At 41.4% G+C, this 16,591-nt stretch overlaps 1 protein-coding gene across 8 annotated transcripts in view; it reads left to right on the top strand.

Annotated features, from left to right (window-relative positions):
* Positions 1–16,591, top strand: part of Socs16D (Suppressor of Cytokine Signaling at 16D) — a 687,555-nt gene that overhangs the window by 300,873 nt on the left and 370,091 nt on the right. Inside the window, exon 10 of one of the 8 annotated variants that reach the window (XM_067782191.1) lies at positions 9,483–9,578. The exons of the other annotated variants lie outside the window; for them this stretch is intronic. Coding sequence (XP_067638292.1) covers positions 9,483–9,563 — 81 coding nt within the window. The 3' untranslated portion in view covers positions 9,564–9,578. Of the gene's footprint in view, positions 1–9,482; positions 9,579–16,591 lie in introns of those variants that run through there. 8 annotated transcript variants of the gene reach the window in all.

Below are 16,591 nucleotides of genomic sequence, written 5' to 3' on the forward strand. Positions count from 1 at the left end.
ACCATCGGATTGAGGATGCAATGCAGTTGTCCGTGTTTTTCGAATGCCCAATGATTTACACATTTCCTGGAATACAGCTGATTCGAAATTCCTGCATTGATCAGAATGTAACTCCATTGTTACACCATACCTTGCAACCCAATTGTTTATAAACACTTCTGCTACCGTTTCCGCTTCTTGATTTGGGATTGGGTATACCTCTGGCCATTTGCTTAAATAATCCATAACTACCAGTACATATTTGTTTCCGCCGTTGCTAGTAGGAAATGGACCGACGACATCCATAGCGATCCCTTCAAATGGCGCACCTGAGTTATATTGCTTCATCTGGCCATGACTTCGGGTTCTGGACCCTTTTGCTCTGCTGCAAACCTCGCAGTTCGCAATCCACTCAGTGACCGACTGACGGCAACCAACCCAATAGAATCTCTGTTTAATCTTCTCGAGCGTCTTCGTGATTCCAAGATGACCTCCGCTTGGACCATTATGCAGCTCGCTGAGCACGTTAGGAATCCTATTTCTGGGAACAACTATCAGTTTCTTCTTGCATTTACCATCCTCACTCTCCCATACTCGATGAAGGCAACCGGATATAAATTCTAAACTGTTCCACTGTGCCCAATATGACTTCGCAATGGGACTCTCTGCTGACATCTCTTCTCTGTTTGGTCTTTCGTTTCGTTCGAGCCCTTGCATAACACGTGGTATTGGCCAATCCTTTACTGCCTCTATCTTTTCATTCGCTGTACCGATACCTTCTGCCGTTACCTTGTGACCTAAATAATTTACATCCTTTTTAAACAGCGTACACTTTTTGGGACTTAACTTCAGACCAACGCCAGCCATTCTCTGGAAAACTTCATCTAAGTTTTTAAGATGTTCATCAAAGTTCTTGCCCAATACGATGATGTCGTCCAGGTACACCAAGCATGTTTTCCAATGTAGTCGTTTCAATACCTGATCCACGAGTCTCTCGAAAGTAGCTGGTGCAATACATAGTCCAGAGGGAATTTCTGTAAATTGCCAAAGACCATCTCCGACGCTGAAGGCTGTTTTCTCTTTGTCTTCCTCCTTCACCTCCACTTGCCAGTAGCCGCTTTTCAAGTCCAGTGTGGAAAACCATTTCGTACCAGAGAGCGAGTCCAGAGTGTCGTCAATTCTTGGCAATGGGTAGCTATCCTTTTTCGTAACGTCATTCAACTTCCGGTAGTCCACGCAAAACCTCATTTTTCCTTCCTTCTTCTTTACAAGTACTACCGGTGAGCTCCAGGGACTAGCTGATGGTTCGATGACGCCGCTGTCGCTCATTTCTTGTATAATTTGATTCACCACTTCCCACTTCGCCAGTGGAACACTACGTGGAGCTTGACGTATCGGCCTCGCGTCTCCAGTGTCAATTTGATGTTTCACAACATTGGTGCGGCCTGGTTTCGAACCATCCTGGTCAAATATGTTTGCGTACTTTAGGAGCAGTTGCTTCGCCTTATCTGATAATCTTCCTCTAGCCCCTCCGTCCATTCCGTGGCTGTACGTAATCTTGCTCATAGCAATGGTCTTATATTTTTGTTGACTAAATCCGCTCGAATGATGGAATGAGATGCACCCGTATCTACAGTCAGTAAACGTTCCTTTCTGTCCACATGTCCTCCAACAGTAAGATTGCTCGATCTTCTTCCAATCTGCGAGATAGAGATTATGGGGCATTCAATTGCGGGAGCCAGCTGTCGCCCCTTGCGGCTGACTCGATTTATTTTAACGATTGAGTGGTCTTGGAGATTTGCTCATCACTTTCTGCTCTGCGTTTACGACCACCCACATTGTTGGAACTGTTAGGATTGGTGTTGCAATAACGCGCAATATGCCCTGGCTTCCCACACTTAAAGCATTTGCCTGCATCATTATTCTTCTGCTGCGTACCCTTCAGTGCTTCCAAAATTGCGTCTACCCAGTCTGGCCTTTCCACATCCACGCGATGAGCTCTGTACGCTGGCTTACACAAAAGTCATATACGTTTTCTGTTCTTCTAGTTGAAATGACATTGTCGATGTTTGAACAGATATTGCAGCCAAAATCATGTTGAAGTCTGTGCTCGTAACTGTCTGCGATGTTTCGTTTTTCTCTTCAATTTTTGTTGTTGTCTCGTCCCCATCAAGATAAAAGACATACACGTCCACATCAATTCCTTCTGCTTCCATTGCCTCTCGTAGCCGTGCCTGAAGTTCGAGTTTAACGCCGCTTGTATTCAATCCACGGCTCTCCAACTCCTTCTTCAGTTGCTGGATCTTTAATTCACTGAACTTTGCCATGTCCTTGTTGTCCTCTGGAATTTATTCAACAATTCGTCTTCTGACACCAATTGTAACGAATTTGCTTGCAAATCCTCTTATTTGCCTTTTCTTCTAACGTTAGAATCACTAAACTGTTGAATAGATAACTCCAATATTGAATAATGGAAAAATGGCCTTTATTAAAGTACTTCACAATAACACTTATACTTTGCAACTAACTGGCTTAATAACCAAACTGATAGCTTAAATGAAACCGACTTTCAAAATAATACTGCTATTGCTCGCTAGATATCGTCTTAATCGAAACTGATTATAGCGCCTCTACCGCTGGTGCTTTTATACTCTTTGATTTCCTCGTGGCATCTTCTAGGCGCTTCCAGAATTTGCTTAGTTGCCGCCATATAATTATAACTACAGATGCACGTATATAGCTTCTCATATGCGTGTATTTGTGAGCGACACTTCAACAATTACAATTGCATACTTTTGGGAGCATCTCTTCTCTGCTGCGTGTACGTACATATGTGTAGACATAATGTTTTATTCGTTTATGTAGATACAAGTGACTGTCTGCTTGTTGTTGTGACTTCATTTACTTAGCATCAGACTAGGGATGTGAGTATCACCTAGTGTCACTCATATCCGTCACAATATAAACGAAAAACCGAAAAAATGACTCACGGGTCCCTCCGAAACCGGGGGTGGAATCCATAGTATTTTTGCGCAGAATACCTTTCTGCATTGGCGGCCTTTCTGCCGCGCTTATAAAAAATTACCCTGGGTGGGTCCAACACCGGTTTGGAAACCAAAACTATATCCACGCAAAACACTTATGTTTACATTTTTTTTTGTGGGTACACCAACATTACAAGAAACACATGAAAATCGCCAACTTCAACTACAAATATCTGCGGACAGAGATACAATTTTTCTTTTCCCCCTTCGGATTATTGTTGTCGAGGTCAATACGCGTCTTTTGACACCCCTCTCGATATTTTTGGTAGCGTATTAGCAGTCCACCCCTTTAACTAGACTTTTACCGAAAGCATTTTCCAGCCTTAAATTAATCAAAACGAGTCGAAGAAACTCCTTGACCCAAGACCATTTAGAAGCCGTTATACAATTATCCACATATAGTGCAACAACAGACATTGAAGATGTTATCAAAACATTCAAATAAAGTTGTGACAGACAACATAATTATAGTAAGTATATACTTTAGGTAATCAATACCCGTCGATTCCCCATTACATGTACTTGAGGAAAGTAATCAATTCCTTTCCTCCATAGCAAATGAATTGATTACTGATTACATTTCAATTCCTCATAAAAAAAATACCAAAATAATTTCGTTTTTTTGAAGCTCAAGTACAAAAAATGGTTTGCTTTTAATTGAAAAAAAAAAAAAAAAATACTTTGCTCAAATGTAATTTCTACCCCAGTACTTTCGTAAGGAATTGCAATTGTAATTGAAAATTTTCCAATTACATTACAAGGAATGCCAAAAGTAATTGATAATTTCCCATTCCTCAAAGGAATTGCAAAATTAAAAAATTCTTAGTGTTAAAAAATATTTTTGCTATTCAAGCGGTGATTTTATGAGGCCATATTAACTCCTTGGACCATAAGAATATGTTTGTAAAACACAAGCACAGTCTTCAATGACTGGCAATTGATTGAGGAAGGGTATGGTAAGATTGTATCATCGTAGTTTAGATTTGTTGTTGAGTGGCCGGCCAATTGCTTTGTACGTGGCTAGCAACGTTTCTTCATCTTTTCTCCAAGTGCTACTGGTTAGCGTCTTGAGGATTTTGTTGCGGCTTTGTACGTTAAATACAACTTCGATGGCATACGTCTTGAAGATGAGATTGTGACCGAATGTTGCTCCTAAGATATTTTAACGGTTGACAATCGGTAGCGTAACACCATCGACGTGAGCGTCCAATGTTCCACGTCGCAAAACAGTGACCGTAGATTTGGTCGGCTAGGTTCAGATAATTTGCAGTTTATCTTTTTATACAAAGGGGAAAGGGTAAACTATGTCAAAAGCTTTTGACAGTGCTCGTAGCGCTATGTATTTTGCGGAAGCCATGCTGGTGAGTGGCTAAACGAAGATTCGCACTAAACTGACGGAGCAGGAAGTTTTCCAATGTCTTCGCTACTGGCGAACGGAGTAATACCGGTCGTTATAACTCCCCTTCGTTAGCTGGTTTCCCAGGCTTGAAAACGTGCGTCAGGTAGCTTTCTCCCTCAGCGCCAAGATGTTTTAGCATTGGCATGACTACTCCATTTGGACCTATTGATTTAGAAGGTTTGGCTTTTTTTATGGCTTCTTCAACCTCTGTGGAGTGATGGTAACGGGTCACACGTCCTGTTTATGTATATTTTCCCCTCATCCGGGGAATTAAAAATTCCAGGCAAAAACCGCTCACGAATTCTTCGAGTCACTAGAGTTGTATCGCCGAAGGCGATGGATACATTATCATTGTCTTTTTTCGGGTTAGATAAGGGCTTTACAGAATCTTTTAATTAATTTTGAAACACATATCAGGGGAGCTGGAATCATAGCGCTGAGCCTGATGATATTGCAGCACAATGGAAATCAATGTATGGATCCAATGTCCAATCCGGTATATTCAGATTCTGATTCTGCAGAAGTCGCAGTGTTTCCTTCGACTTGTTGTTGCAGCAGTGCTTCGCCCCATCCAATAGGTGCGACCAATCACAAATTGTCATCAATATCCTCTAACGGGAGTCCAAGGAAGCGTGCAGTTTCAACAGGGGTGGACCATAATGAGAGGGGTGTTAGAGGCGTTGGTTCCATATTACAATTAAAGAGATGGTTGGTGTCATGTGGCACACATTGCAAGCGGGGCATACATTTTGTGTGTCTGTGCTGATTCTGGATAGGTAAGAGTTTAACATGTTACAGTATCCAGAACGAAGTTGAGCTAGAGTGACTCGCGTTTCCCTGGGGAGTATGCGTTCCTCTTCCGCAAGTTTTGCGTACTGTTCGTTGAGTACTGGATTCACCGGGCGATTCCTGGCATAAAGGTCAGACGCCTGTTTGTGGAGTTCGCTGAGGACCTGCTTGTGTTTTTTGGCTTCATACGGCTGAGTTCTCAGGTGCCGTCTTTCCTCATAATGCTTACGGTATTCAACAGGAACTGTTTGGTTAGCATCTCCTTTCTCTCCCTGATGGGGAGTATTCTCGCCTCATTATGTAGATGGTGTTCTCGGGACATAAGAAGACAACCCGTGGCGGTTCTGCTGGCAGTATTTTGGCAGGCCTGTAGCTTCTTCCCGTGAGTGGTCTTTAGGCTTGGCTACCATATCGGTACGCGTAGCATGCAATCGGCTGGTCAATTGTTTTGTAAGTGGTAATGAGCGTTTCTTTGTCTTTTCCCCAAGTACTGCCAGAAAGAGATTTGAGGATTTTATTACGGCTCTGGATTTTCGGTACAATTGCGGCTGCATGCTTACCAAAATGTAGATCTTGATCAAACGTCACACCCAAGATTTTGGGGTGTAGGACAGTCGGTAGCGTAGTGCCATCGACGTGGATGTTCAAAATGGTCGACATTTGGGACTTCCATGTTGTAAGTAGGGTCGCGGAGGATTTAGTCGGTGATAATGCCAGGTTTCGCGAGGCGATGATTCGTTTCTAAATTGCACCGATGCCTGCCGACCACCCACTTAATTTGCGGTCCACCTTTTAAGACATGGGGGAAGGGTAAACCCTTCCAGGCCTTGCAGTAACGTGCCATGGTTGACCGTATCAAAAGCTTTTGATAGGTCTAGCGTAACGAGTACTGTTCTATGGTGGTGTTGATTTAAACCGCAATTTATCTGGGTGCTAATGGCATTTAGCGCGATGGTGGTGCTATGGAGTTTTCTAAAGCCATACTGATGGCAGGTTAGCTGCAAATTTGCTTTGAAGTAGGGGAGCAAAAGGGCTTCAAGCGTCGTGGCACGCTTCCGAAGGCAGTCGGTTCTATGTATTTTCCCGACCAAGGACTGTTATTTCAGTGTAACCCCATATAATTTAAATTGTTTATCCTTCGACTTCATCACGCATGGTATCCATACTTTACTTTTGGTACCGTGGGGATTTGCGCTTTATCCACCACCTCGAACTTCGCGTTCGTGCCTTGGCATTGGAGGTTTGGAACCACTTCCTCCAGCCACAGCAAGGTCGCGGACGCTATCATCTTCACACCAGGGCCTTACGTGGTTGTTCCCGTATCATCTTAAGCATTAACTTAATAAGCTCTCTTTCTACAGATCTCCACCTTTTAGTAGTCATCTGTCCGGAAGGATTCCTACGATCAACCAGCGCCAAAGTCAGTGACTACCTTGCCATGTCATTCTTCTTCTGGGGAAAAGCCGGAGTCTTAGCTTTATCTCCCTTTGTCTTATCTCCTACTTCCCTAGTTGATGAAATAATGAAAAGTGTGACCGGAAAACTACACAGCACTACCACCGCGCTAAATACCATTAGCATCCAGATAAATTTCGGTTTAAATCAAAACCCCCATCATAGAACGGTACTCGTTGCGCTAGACCTATCAAAGGCTTTTGATACGGTCAACCATGGCACGTTACTGCAAGACCTGGAAGGGTATACCCTTCCCCCAAGTCTTAAAAGGTGGACCGAAAATTATCTGGGCGGACGGCGGGCATCGGTGTAATTTCGAAACGAAACATCTAAACCGAAAAGAGTTAAATAAGGGGTGCCACAGGGTGGTGTCCTATCCCCACTTGTTTAACTTCTACATATCAAAGCTACCTTCGCCACCAGAAGGAGTTACTATCGTTTACTACGCCGATGACTGCACAATAATGGCCACAGGTCCAGGCCCACAGATCGATGAGCTATGTAACAAAATAAACGGCTACCTCCCTGATCTCTCCAGTTTTTTCACCTCGCGAAACCTGACATCACCGACTTAATCTTCGGCGACCTTATATACAGCATGGACATCCCAAATGTCGACCATTTTGAACATCTACGTCAATGGCACTACGCTACCGACTGTCTTACAACCCAAAATCTTGGGTGTGACATTCGATCAGGATCTACATTTTGGTGAGCATGCAGCCGCAATTGTACCGAAAATCCAGAGCCGTAATAAAATCGTCAAGTCTCTTGCTGGCAGTACTTGGGGAAAAGATAAAGAAACGCTCATTACGACTTACAAAGCAATTGGCCAGCCGATTGCATGCTACGCGTCCCCGATATGGTCGCCAAGCCTAAAGATTACCCACTGGAAGAAGCTACAGGCCTACCAAAATACTACCCTCAGAACCACCACGGGTTGTCTCCTTATGTCCCCAGAACACCATCTACTTAATGAGGCGAGAATACTCCCAATAAGGGAAAGATATGAAATGCAAACCAAACAGTCGCTGTTGAAAACCCAGAAACCTGGGCATCCCAACAGACATCTGATTGATCAGCCAACACCGCCAACACAAAATGTATGCCCTACTTGCAATGTGTCCCCAGATGACACCAACCATCTCTTCAATTGTAATGTGGAACCAACGCCTCTAACACCTCTCTCATTATAGTCCACCCCTGTTGAAACAGCAAGTTTCCTCGGATTCCCGTTAGAGGATATTGGTCAGACCTATTGGATGGGGCGAAGCACTGCTACAACAACAACATCAACAACAATAACCCGAAAAGTCACCCACATCAACCGGAGTAAGTTCCTATACACCAACTAACTTGTACTTTTTCAATTACTTTCGCAATTCCTTTGAGGAATGGAGTGGGAAACTCGAAAGTACTTTTTCCATTCCTTGTAATGTATTTGGAAAATTTTCAATTACATTTGAAATTCCTTTTGAAAGTACTGGGAATGAAATTACAATTGCGCAAAGTATTTTTTTTTTTCAATTACAAACAAAAAATTTTTTGTACTGGAGCCTCAAAAAAACGAAATTACTTTTGGCATTTTTTTTAGGAATTTAAATTTTTCCAATTACTGAGGAATGTAATGGGTAATGTAATGGAATTAAATTTACCCAGCTCTGCCCATTATGAACTTGTTACTGCGTTTATTCCATTTAACTTAATACCTATTCTGTTTGTCGTCTTATTATATGTAGATCTTTACATACATAAAATTACTTGAACTGTATTAATATATTATTTATAAAAAAATAATTCCATTAAAAAAATATTTTAGTTTTTCTCAGTGCACTTATGATTTTTGTAGTTGTGTTAGTATTTGCAATTCAATACAAAATTTTTGAGCAGCCCTGTTTATAATCAATGCAATTTTCATTGTTTTATTATATCAAATACTTTTAATAGGTTATAAGTTTATAAACTTAATATGAATATAATTCTAAGATTTCTTATAATAATTCAAAACCTAAGTTAAACGAAATTTTCGCTGCCACTTATTCCTTCGGTATTCGGTAGTTCTGCGTTGATTTGAGGAATGGATGGTTAGGTTAGGTTGAACTGGCCTCACATAGACTGAATGAGTCCGTAGTGTTAACAGAAGTTTATTTAACGACCAAACTGAAAACCCGTATAAAAAACCAGGACATATTGTAGGGTTCCTTTTAATACATTATAAATTTTACTTTAACTTTGTATACTTTGTAATTTCATTAGTTTATTCAATAATTTTATTTTCATTATTTTGATTTTTCTATAAAAAAATTTTTCATTACTTCCTTACTTAATTGGCGCTTAACCGTCTAAATTTTCGTTCGGGTTGGAAATTTTTAAATAATGTGCACGCATATATTTAAGCGTATTTTTAATTAATAAAAAATTTCTATACAAATATAAAAACGTTTTTTAAATCTCTACATTGAACGTGGTTTCAATCTCCACATTGGCGATGCTGCCTATAAAAAAAAAAACAAATTGAAACTTGTGCCATCAGCTGAAAATTTCTCATCAACTGAAATTTTAAATAATTTACGTGAACATTTTCGGAATACTAGATCAAATTTAAGTCATCATAAAGATTCTGATACTGGAATTTATGTTCCAAAAGATCTTCAACCTTATAAATTTGCATTTGTTCGGGTCATTACTCAACATGCATTACAACAACCATATGAAGGACCTTAGAAAATTTTGGTAAAAGGGTAAAGGGTGGTAAAAGGCGAAAAATGTTTTAAAATTGAAATAAATAATATTATTAAAACTATTCTAATTGACAGATTAAAACCGGCAATAATCGAAACAACAGACACAAGAATTCAGATAAAAAGAGAGTTGCGTTCAATTTGTTTAATGTTTAATTTTCTTGAAGGGGGCGTAATGTAGGGTTCCTTTTAATACATTATAAATTTTACTTTAAATTTATATAGGTACTTTGTAATTTCATTAGTTTATTCAATAATTTTATTTTAATTATTTTGATTTTTCGATAATCAAAAAGTTTCATTCGGGTTGGAAATTTTTAAATAATGTACACGCATACATTTAGGCGTATTTTTAATCAACAACAAGTTTCTATACTGTCTAAGCTGTGGCGATTCGACGGGCGAATAGGTTTTTTTATATTATTTTGTTATTTTTAGTGCACTGTATATTATTTTATTGTTTAAATAGAGTTCGCTATGCGCCTGTTACACCTTGTATGTATTCATTGGGGGCGAGGACTGGGGGCTCCAAGGTATTGGGTGCGGGTTGAGCCACCTTGTTTTGCTTTGAAAACCCCCCTTTGGGATAAAAAATTTTAACTATGTCTTAAGAATATTTCACCAACCAGTTGAGAATTACAAGCACACTTTATGGCTAATGAAACAAACGAACGAAAAATGTTCATAGTTTAAGTCACTTAAACATATGGCATTCAGATCCCACATTGGATAAATTACCTCCCTGATCAGTCTGTCGAACTACATGGCTTCTGCGACGCCTCCGAAAAGGCTTATTGTGCGACCCTTTATGTAAGAACCACCGTAGGCACACAAGTCTTCACTCACCTGCTAGTCTCTAAAGGGAAAGTGGCCCCCCTTAAAACAATAAGTTTGCCACGCCTGGAGCTGTGCGGTCTATATCAACCACCCAAAACTCTCGAGCGCGCAAAAACTGTACCACCTCATGTACAAGACAAAAGGGAAAGCCGGCTATATAGTAAAGCAATTCCCACTTAGTGATGACGGTAGCGATTTAGTTTAGCACCCCCCCCCCCCCCCCCCCCCCAGTTCGGGGTTTAACTTGGTATCAAAGGAAAGAGGGAGTTCTCCCGATCACAAGTATATATATTTTAAAGTGCGCAAACTTATAATTTTAAAGTTACTTGTTGTTAAGGTTTGCAAATTTCTATACAACTTTTATATGTGTATACGTATATATATTTTATGACATTACAAATCTGTGCTGCCACATCTAAAAACGGAACAAGAGCAGAATCGAAAAATAACTTATAAAAATACCTTTCATCTGATGTATATATATCTTTAACTTTTCTAGTCTTTATATGCCAAAAATTTGAAAAAGCTCTTTTTTTACATTCGTGAACGAGCTGATATTACCTTATAACTCTTATGTTTATTCTTATGCTAGCCGATCCAACACCGGCTGCGCCACGCACAGTAATTATGCGTAGAACACCTTTCTGAAAGGTGGTAAGGTAATATTTATATTTAATTTTTTTTTGTTTATATGGCAGCACAGCTCATCAATAAAATATATATATATAAATGTGCATGTTGCTACAAAAGCGCGATTGATTTAATAAAAACATTTATAATAAGTAAAAACAATGCAAAAATGAAATGTGAAATATACAAAAAAGCAGATTAAGTTTATCGTTGCCAATTTATATAGATATGTATGTGGATTAAGGTTTTGAAAGATGTGTAAATTTTAATTTAAAGTGCTATAGAAATTTGCTAAATTTGCAAACTTTAACAACAAATAACTTTTAAATATAAGTTGCGCAAAATATATATATTTGTGATCGGGACAACTCCCTCTTTCATTTGATATCAAGTTTTACCCCGAACTCGGCGGTGCTATTCTAAAATTTTCCCGTGATGACAACTGAAATATGAAAATAAAAGAGTCCTGATCTAATGAACCTCAAGGCCATTCAGATTGAAAACAGCGAAGATATTCAGCGATTGCAATCTTCTGTCAACAATTGCCTCCAGATTCCCACCCAACAAGTCTCGACAGAGATTTGGGATCCCATATTAATATATCTGGTGACCTCAAAACTCCCAGAAAATACTGTTGCGCTTTGGGAACAATCGCTAAGCTCGCGAAGAGACCTCCCGAACTGGCCCCAAATGGATCAATTTCTGACTACTCGCTACGAGATAGGGGAAAGGGTGGATCAATGGCGACCAGCCAAACCCCGATATAATCCACCCTCCACAAATTTCTCAAGGCAGGGTTCCCAGTTCAGGTAGGGTCAAACCCAAAACCAAAGCCGCAACCCTCCGCACAATAGCAACTACTCCCAAAATCGCACAAATGCTCATGTGGCCGAGCATCAAAAAATCTACGCCTGCAGAATGTGCAAGCAGTCCTCCCACACGCTACAAAGCTGCTTGCGTTACAAGAAGCTGACAATCCCTGAGCGAAAAAAATTCGTGAAATGCAACAACCTGTGCGAAACTTGCCTATCTCAAACCCACATCTTAAAAGATTGCCCCAGCACAAGAACATGCCTCTACTACCAAGGTCGACACAACTTCACCCTTCATGACACCGCAGCCCCTCATCATACCACTGGACCGCGAAGATCGACATCCCAGTTAACAACCATAGGATCTAGCAGTACCAGCCAACAAAGTATCCATGAAGCAGCAGCTACGAAAGAACTTCCCTCTACCTCAAACGCAGCCCATATCCAGTAATTCCACTCCGACAATGATAGCCAAATCATTCTCCCCACAGCGATAGTATCCATAGAACACCGGGGTAACTGCTTCCGGCTCAGAACCTTAGTGGATCAAGGGTCAGAACGTAGCTTCATCTCTTCAAAAGCTTAGATCAAGCTAGGCCTTCCATATACCCACCCCTATTTGAAATATCGGGCATGGGAGGCGGAGTAGTACAAACCTCCAACAAGTTGTGCTCACTGACCCTAGTCTCAAATGACCACAAGGTGAAAATAAAGGCCCAGGCAATAGTGCTACCTCGTCTCACTAGGCAACTTCCAACACTCAGGCTAAACAACGACCAAATGCGTCAATGGTCCCACCTCAAGCTAGCAGACCAGAATGCCCAGAACCCCTCCCAAATTGATCTGGTATTAGGTAGTGATCTTATCCCACAAATAATGCTAAACGGCATCGAAAAGATCTCCCCCTCACTGCTAGCCCAAAACACAATATTGGGCTGGATAATAAGTGGTCGAACCCCCGAAAAGGTGGGAGCACACTCCTCTCAAGCGTGGGAAGTGACGAATGTCCAGCTGAATGAACAGCTACGGTAATTCTGGGAAATTGAAAAAATACCCAGAATACGAGTGTAAACCCCAGAAGATAAAATGTGCGAAGACTTTTATCAAAGCACCACCACTCGCATGGGTGACGGTCGATATATGGTTCGGCTGCCATTTAAACCAACATTCCCGAACGACATCGACCCAGGTCAATCCCGTACTGCAGCCCTACGACAGTTCCATGGCATGGAACGTACCCTCTCAAAAAAGGTCGATCTCAAGCAGCAATACGACCAGGTACTCGAAGAATATCTGTCCCTAGGCCACATGGAAGAATGCAGTCCCAATGAAATAGAATCCCTGGGTAAATACTGTTCGTTCTATCTGCCTCACCATGCGGTCGTAAGGCCAGACAAGAAGACAACAAAAGTCAGAGTTGTGTTCAACGCCTCTAAAAAGTCGGCTTCCGGTCACTCCCTCAACGATGTCGTATGTACCGGACCAACCCTCCAACCCGATCTCCGACTTATGCTGTTGAAATTGCGAACGAATAAATATCAGCCCAATTCTAAATGAAAATTCCGTGCGAGTTTTTTTCCTTTCTCCCATTCCTCGTATTCTAAATAAAAATTCCTTGAGAGTTTTTTCACTTCTCCCTTTCCTCCTATTCTGAACAATGTTCGAAAAAGAGGAAACCGGTTATGGGAGAAAAGTAGGTATTATGAATGTGAGGGAGAGGGAGATTTCTTTGCCATTTCATAGGAGTTTTTTCACTAGTTAAATTGAAGGGAATGCATCAAAATAGTTAAAGGAATTTGGTTCTTTTAAGAAAGAACACTTATTTGTACAAATTTGCGCTAAAATATGTATTTACAATCTACCACAATATTCTCACTATTAATACAACAACAACAGCAACAATATTCTTTATTTTAAGTCGAAAAGTATATCATAAGCAACGGAAGAGCTCTTTGTATATTTGATGCATCCATCCAGAAATTGCGCAAGGATTTTTAAAGAATGCTTAATTAGATTTTGGCATATGGCGAAAGGCGAACTCAACTCGACGTGGCCGCCAGAAAATTGCTTTGCAGAATGAAAGCAGGTAACTCCGGCGGATTTGTGTTAACCCGCAGTCTTCTTCTTATGCTCCTCTGTTGATGTTGCTGTGGCACCAATGCATTACTCAATTCAGTGTATACCACATGAAATGCAATAATGTGCATTGTTTATACCTTATTTCTTAATTTCAAACAAATTCGCAACAATAATTAAGCTTTTCAATTTTTTAAACAAAATAAGAAATGCGCAATGAAATTTCAATTGACAAAAGAGCTGACTTCGAAAATTCGAAATTCCTATTCCCAAATTTTTCTTCTCCCTAGGAGAAAAGAATTGGAGGAATTTTTCCTCGGGAATAAAAAATTCCGCGAGAACAAAATTCCGCGAGAATATTTAGAATTGGTCTGTATGTGTTTAATGGCGATGTAGAGAAAATATACCACTAAATTCTCTTACACCCTGATGACCGAGACTACCAACGGATAATATTCCGAACCCCCGAACACAGTCCAATAAAGGATTACAAGCTAAAAGCGGTCACCTTCGGGGTTAACTGCGCGCCTTTCCTGGTAATTCGCACTCTACACGAGCTGTCGAAAGATATAGCCGATTTCGATCCACGCGCAGCCCCAATACTAAAATCCGAGACGTATGTTGACGATATTTTATCTGGCTGTCATGATCTCCAATCAGCCGAGCAATCACTAGCAGACACTATAGACGCTCTCAATTCAGCCGGCTTCGCCCTAAAAAAGAATACTGCAAACTATCCCGATATCCTCCAAAAAATACCGAAAACGGATTTGCTTGAAACCAACTTTCTCGAGTTCGACAAGACTAGCACCGCCAAGACCCTGGGCATACAGTGGAACGCCCTAAGGGATACATTCTCTTATACCGTCGACTCAAACCCGGCATCCACTGCAGCAACGAAGCGGCAAATACTCTCCTCCATTGCGAAACTTTTCGATCCCGCAGAGTGGCTGACGTCCATATTGATCCAAGCGAAGATGCACATGCAAGAACTATGGCTAGACGGGACGGACTGGGATGAACAAGTAAAACCTCTTCGTCTCATCAAATGGGCGCAGTTCGCCGAAAATCTCACGGATATCTCAGGCATTCAGATCCCACGTTGGATTAATTACCTCCCCAATCAGTCTGTCGAACTCCATGGCTTTTGCGACGCCTCCGAAAAGGCTTATTGTGCGACCCTTTATGTAAGAACCACCGAGGCACACAAGCCTTCACTTACCTGCTAGTCTCTAAAGGGAAATTGGCCCCCCTCAAAACAATAAGTTTGCCACACCTGGAGCTGTGCGGTGCTGTCTTACTAGTCAAGCTAATCACAGTAGTCCAACCCCATATCGGCCTAAGTCAAAAAAAATTAACCATGTGGTCCGATTCTGAAATCGTGCTAGCCTGGCTGGAAAAGCCACCCCACTCTTGGAAAACATACGTCTCTAACCTAACAGCGCAGATTATAGACCTCGTAGGAAATATCTCTTGGCGACATGTGCGAAGCAAAGACAACCCCGCGGATCTCGGAACCAAAGGATGTAGCCCCGCCGGTCTCGCTAACTCATCGCTATGGTGTAATGGTCCAGAGTGGCTTTCCCGACCCCCCGAGGACTGGCCAACACCACCGGACAGAAACATTGTACCCCCCGAACTTCGGCGAGTCAAATCACTGCATGCCGCTGAGGAGACTGACGATATCCTAGATCGGTTTTCCTCTTACTCTCGAGCTCTACGCGACATTGCATACGTTCTGAGGTTCATACGTAGGGCGAAAGATGCAGTAAACGGCATCCATGATTCTGTCACCTTCTCCCTATCTCATGCTGAAAACAAACGAACGAAAAATGTTCATAGTTTAAGTCACTTAAACATATTCGCCCGCCTAGACGGCTTAGTCGTCTAGTGAAACTTCCATACGAGCCAGTTATCCGGCTCGAAGGACCATGTCTAAGCTGTGGTGATTCGACGGGCGAATAGGTTTTTTATATTATTTTGTTATTTTTAGTGGACTGTATATTATTTTATTGTTTAGATAGAGGTCGCTATGCGCCTGTTACACCTTGTATGTATTCATAGGGGGCGAGCACTGGGGGCTCCAAGGTATTGGCTGCGGGTTGAGCCACCTTGTTTTGCTTTGAAAAACCCCCCTTTGGGATAAAAAATTTAAACTATGTCTTTAGAATATTTCACTAACCAGTTGAGAATTACAAGCACACTCAATGGCTAATGAAATAAACGAACGAAAAATGTTCATAGTTTAAGTCACTTAAACATATACAAATATAAAAACGTTGTTTCAGTCTACATTGAACGGGGTTTCAATCTCCACATCTACTATGTTATAAAATAACTCCGTCCTCTTGGCAAATATTAGAAGCTTTCTAGGACTTATGCCACTTGCTGCTTCTAGATATGACGGCAGTATCACTCCTAATAGCTGGAATCTTAGCCTGGCAAGCGCAGGGCACGAGCACAAAACCTGCTCGATCGTCTCCTCCTCCAACCCGCACTTTCTACATCTGCTCCCACTGACCAAACCTAATTTAAAGTCATGTGACTACATTCCTCTATTTTGTAGGTCCACATAATCTTCTACACTTAACAGCCCCGCGCTTGGACCCACGCCTTTCCCCCTTGGTCGATCATGTGCACCTCTCGCCTTCTTTTAATCTCGCCCATTCTAATTGGGACTTCTACGGAGCAAGCTTCTACGGATGCGCCCTTTTTAGCTAGTTCATCCGCTTTGGCATTCCCATCTATTCCCATATGCCCATGCTGTGCTATGCGAGACTATGGCCTTAATTGCTGGTTGGCTGTCAATATAAAAGTTAACACGGCTGC

This window comes from Eurosta solidaginis, chromosome 4 (genome assembly GCF_040869045.1).
Source record: "Eurosta solidaginis isolate ZX-2024a chromosome 4, ASM4086904v1, whole genome shotgun sequence".
NCBI lineage: Eukaryota > Metazoa > Arthropoda > Insecta > Diptera > Tephritidae > Eurosta > Eurosta solidaginis.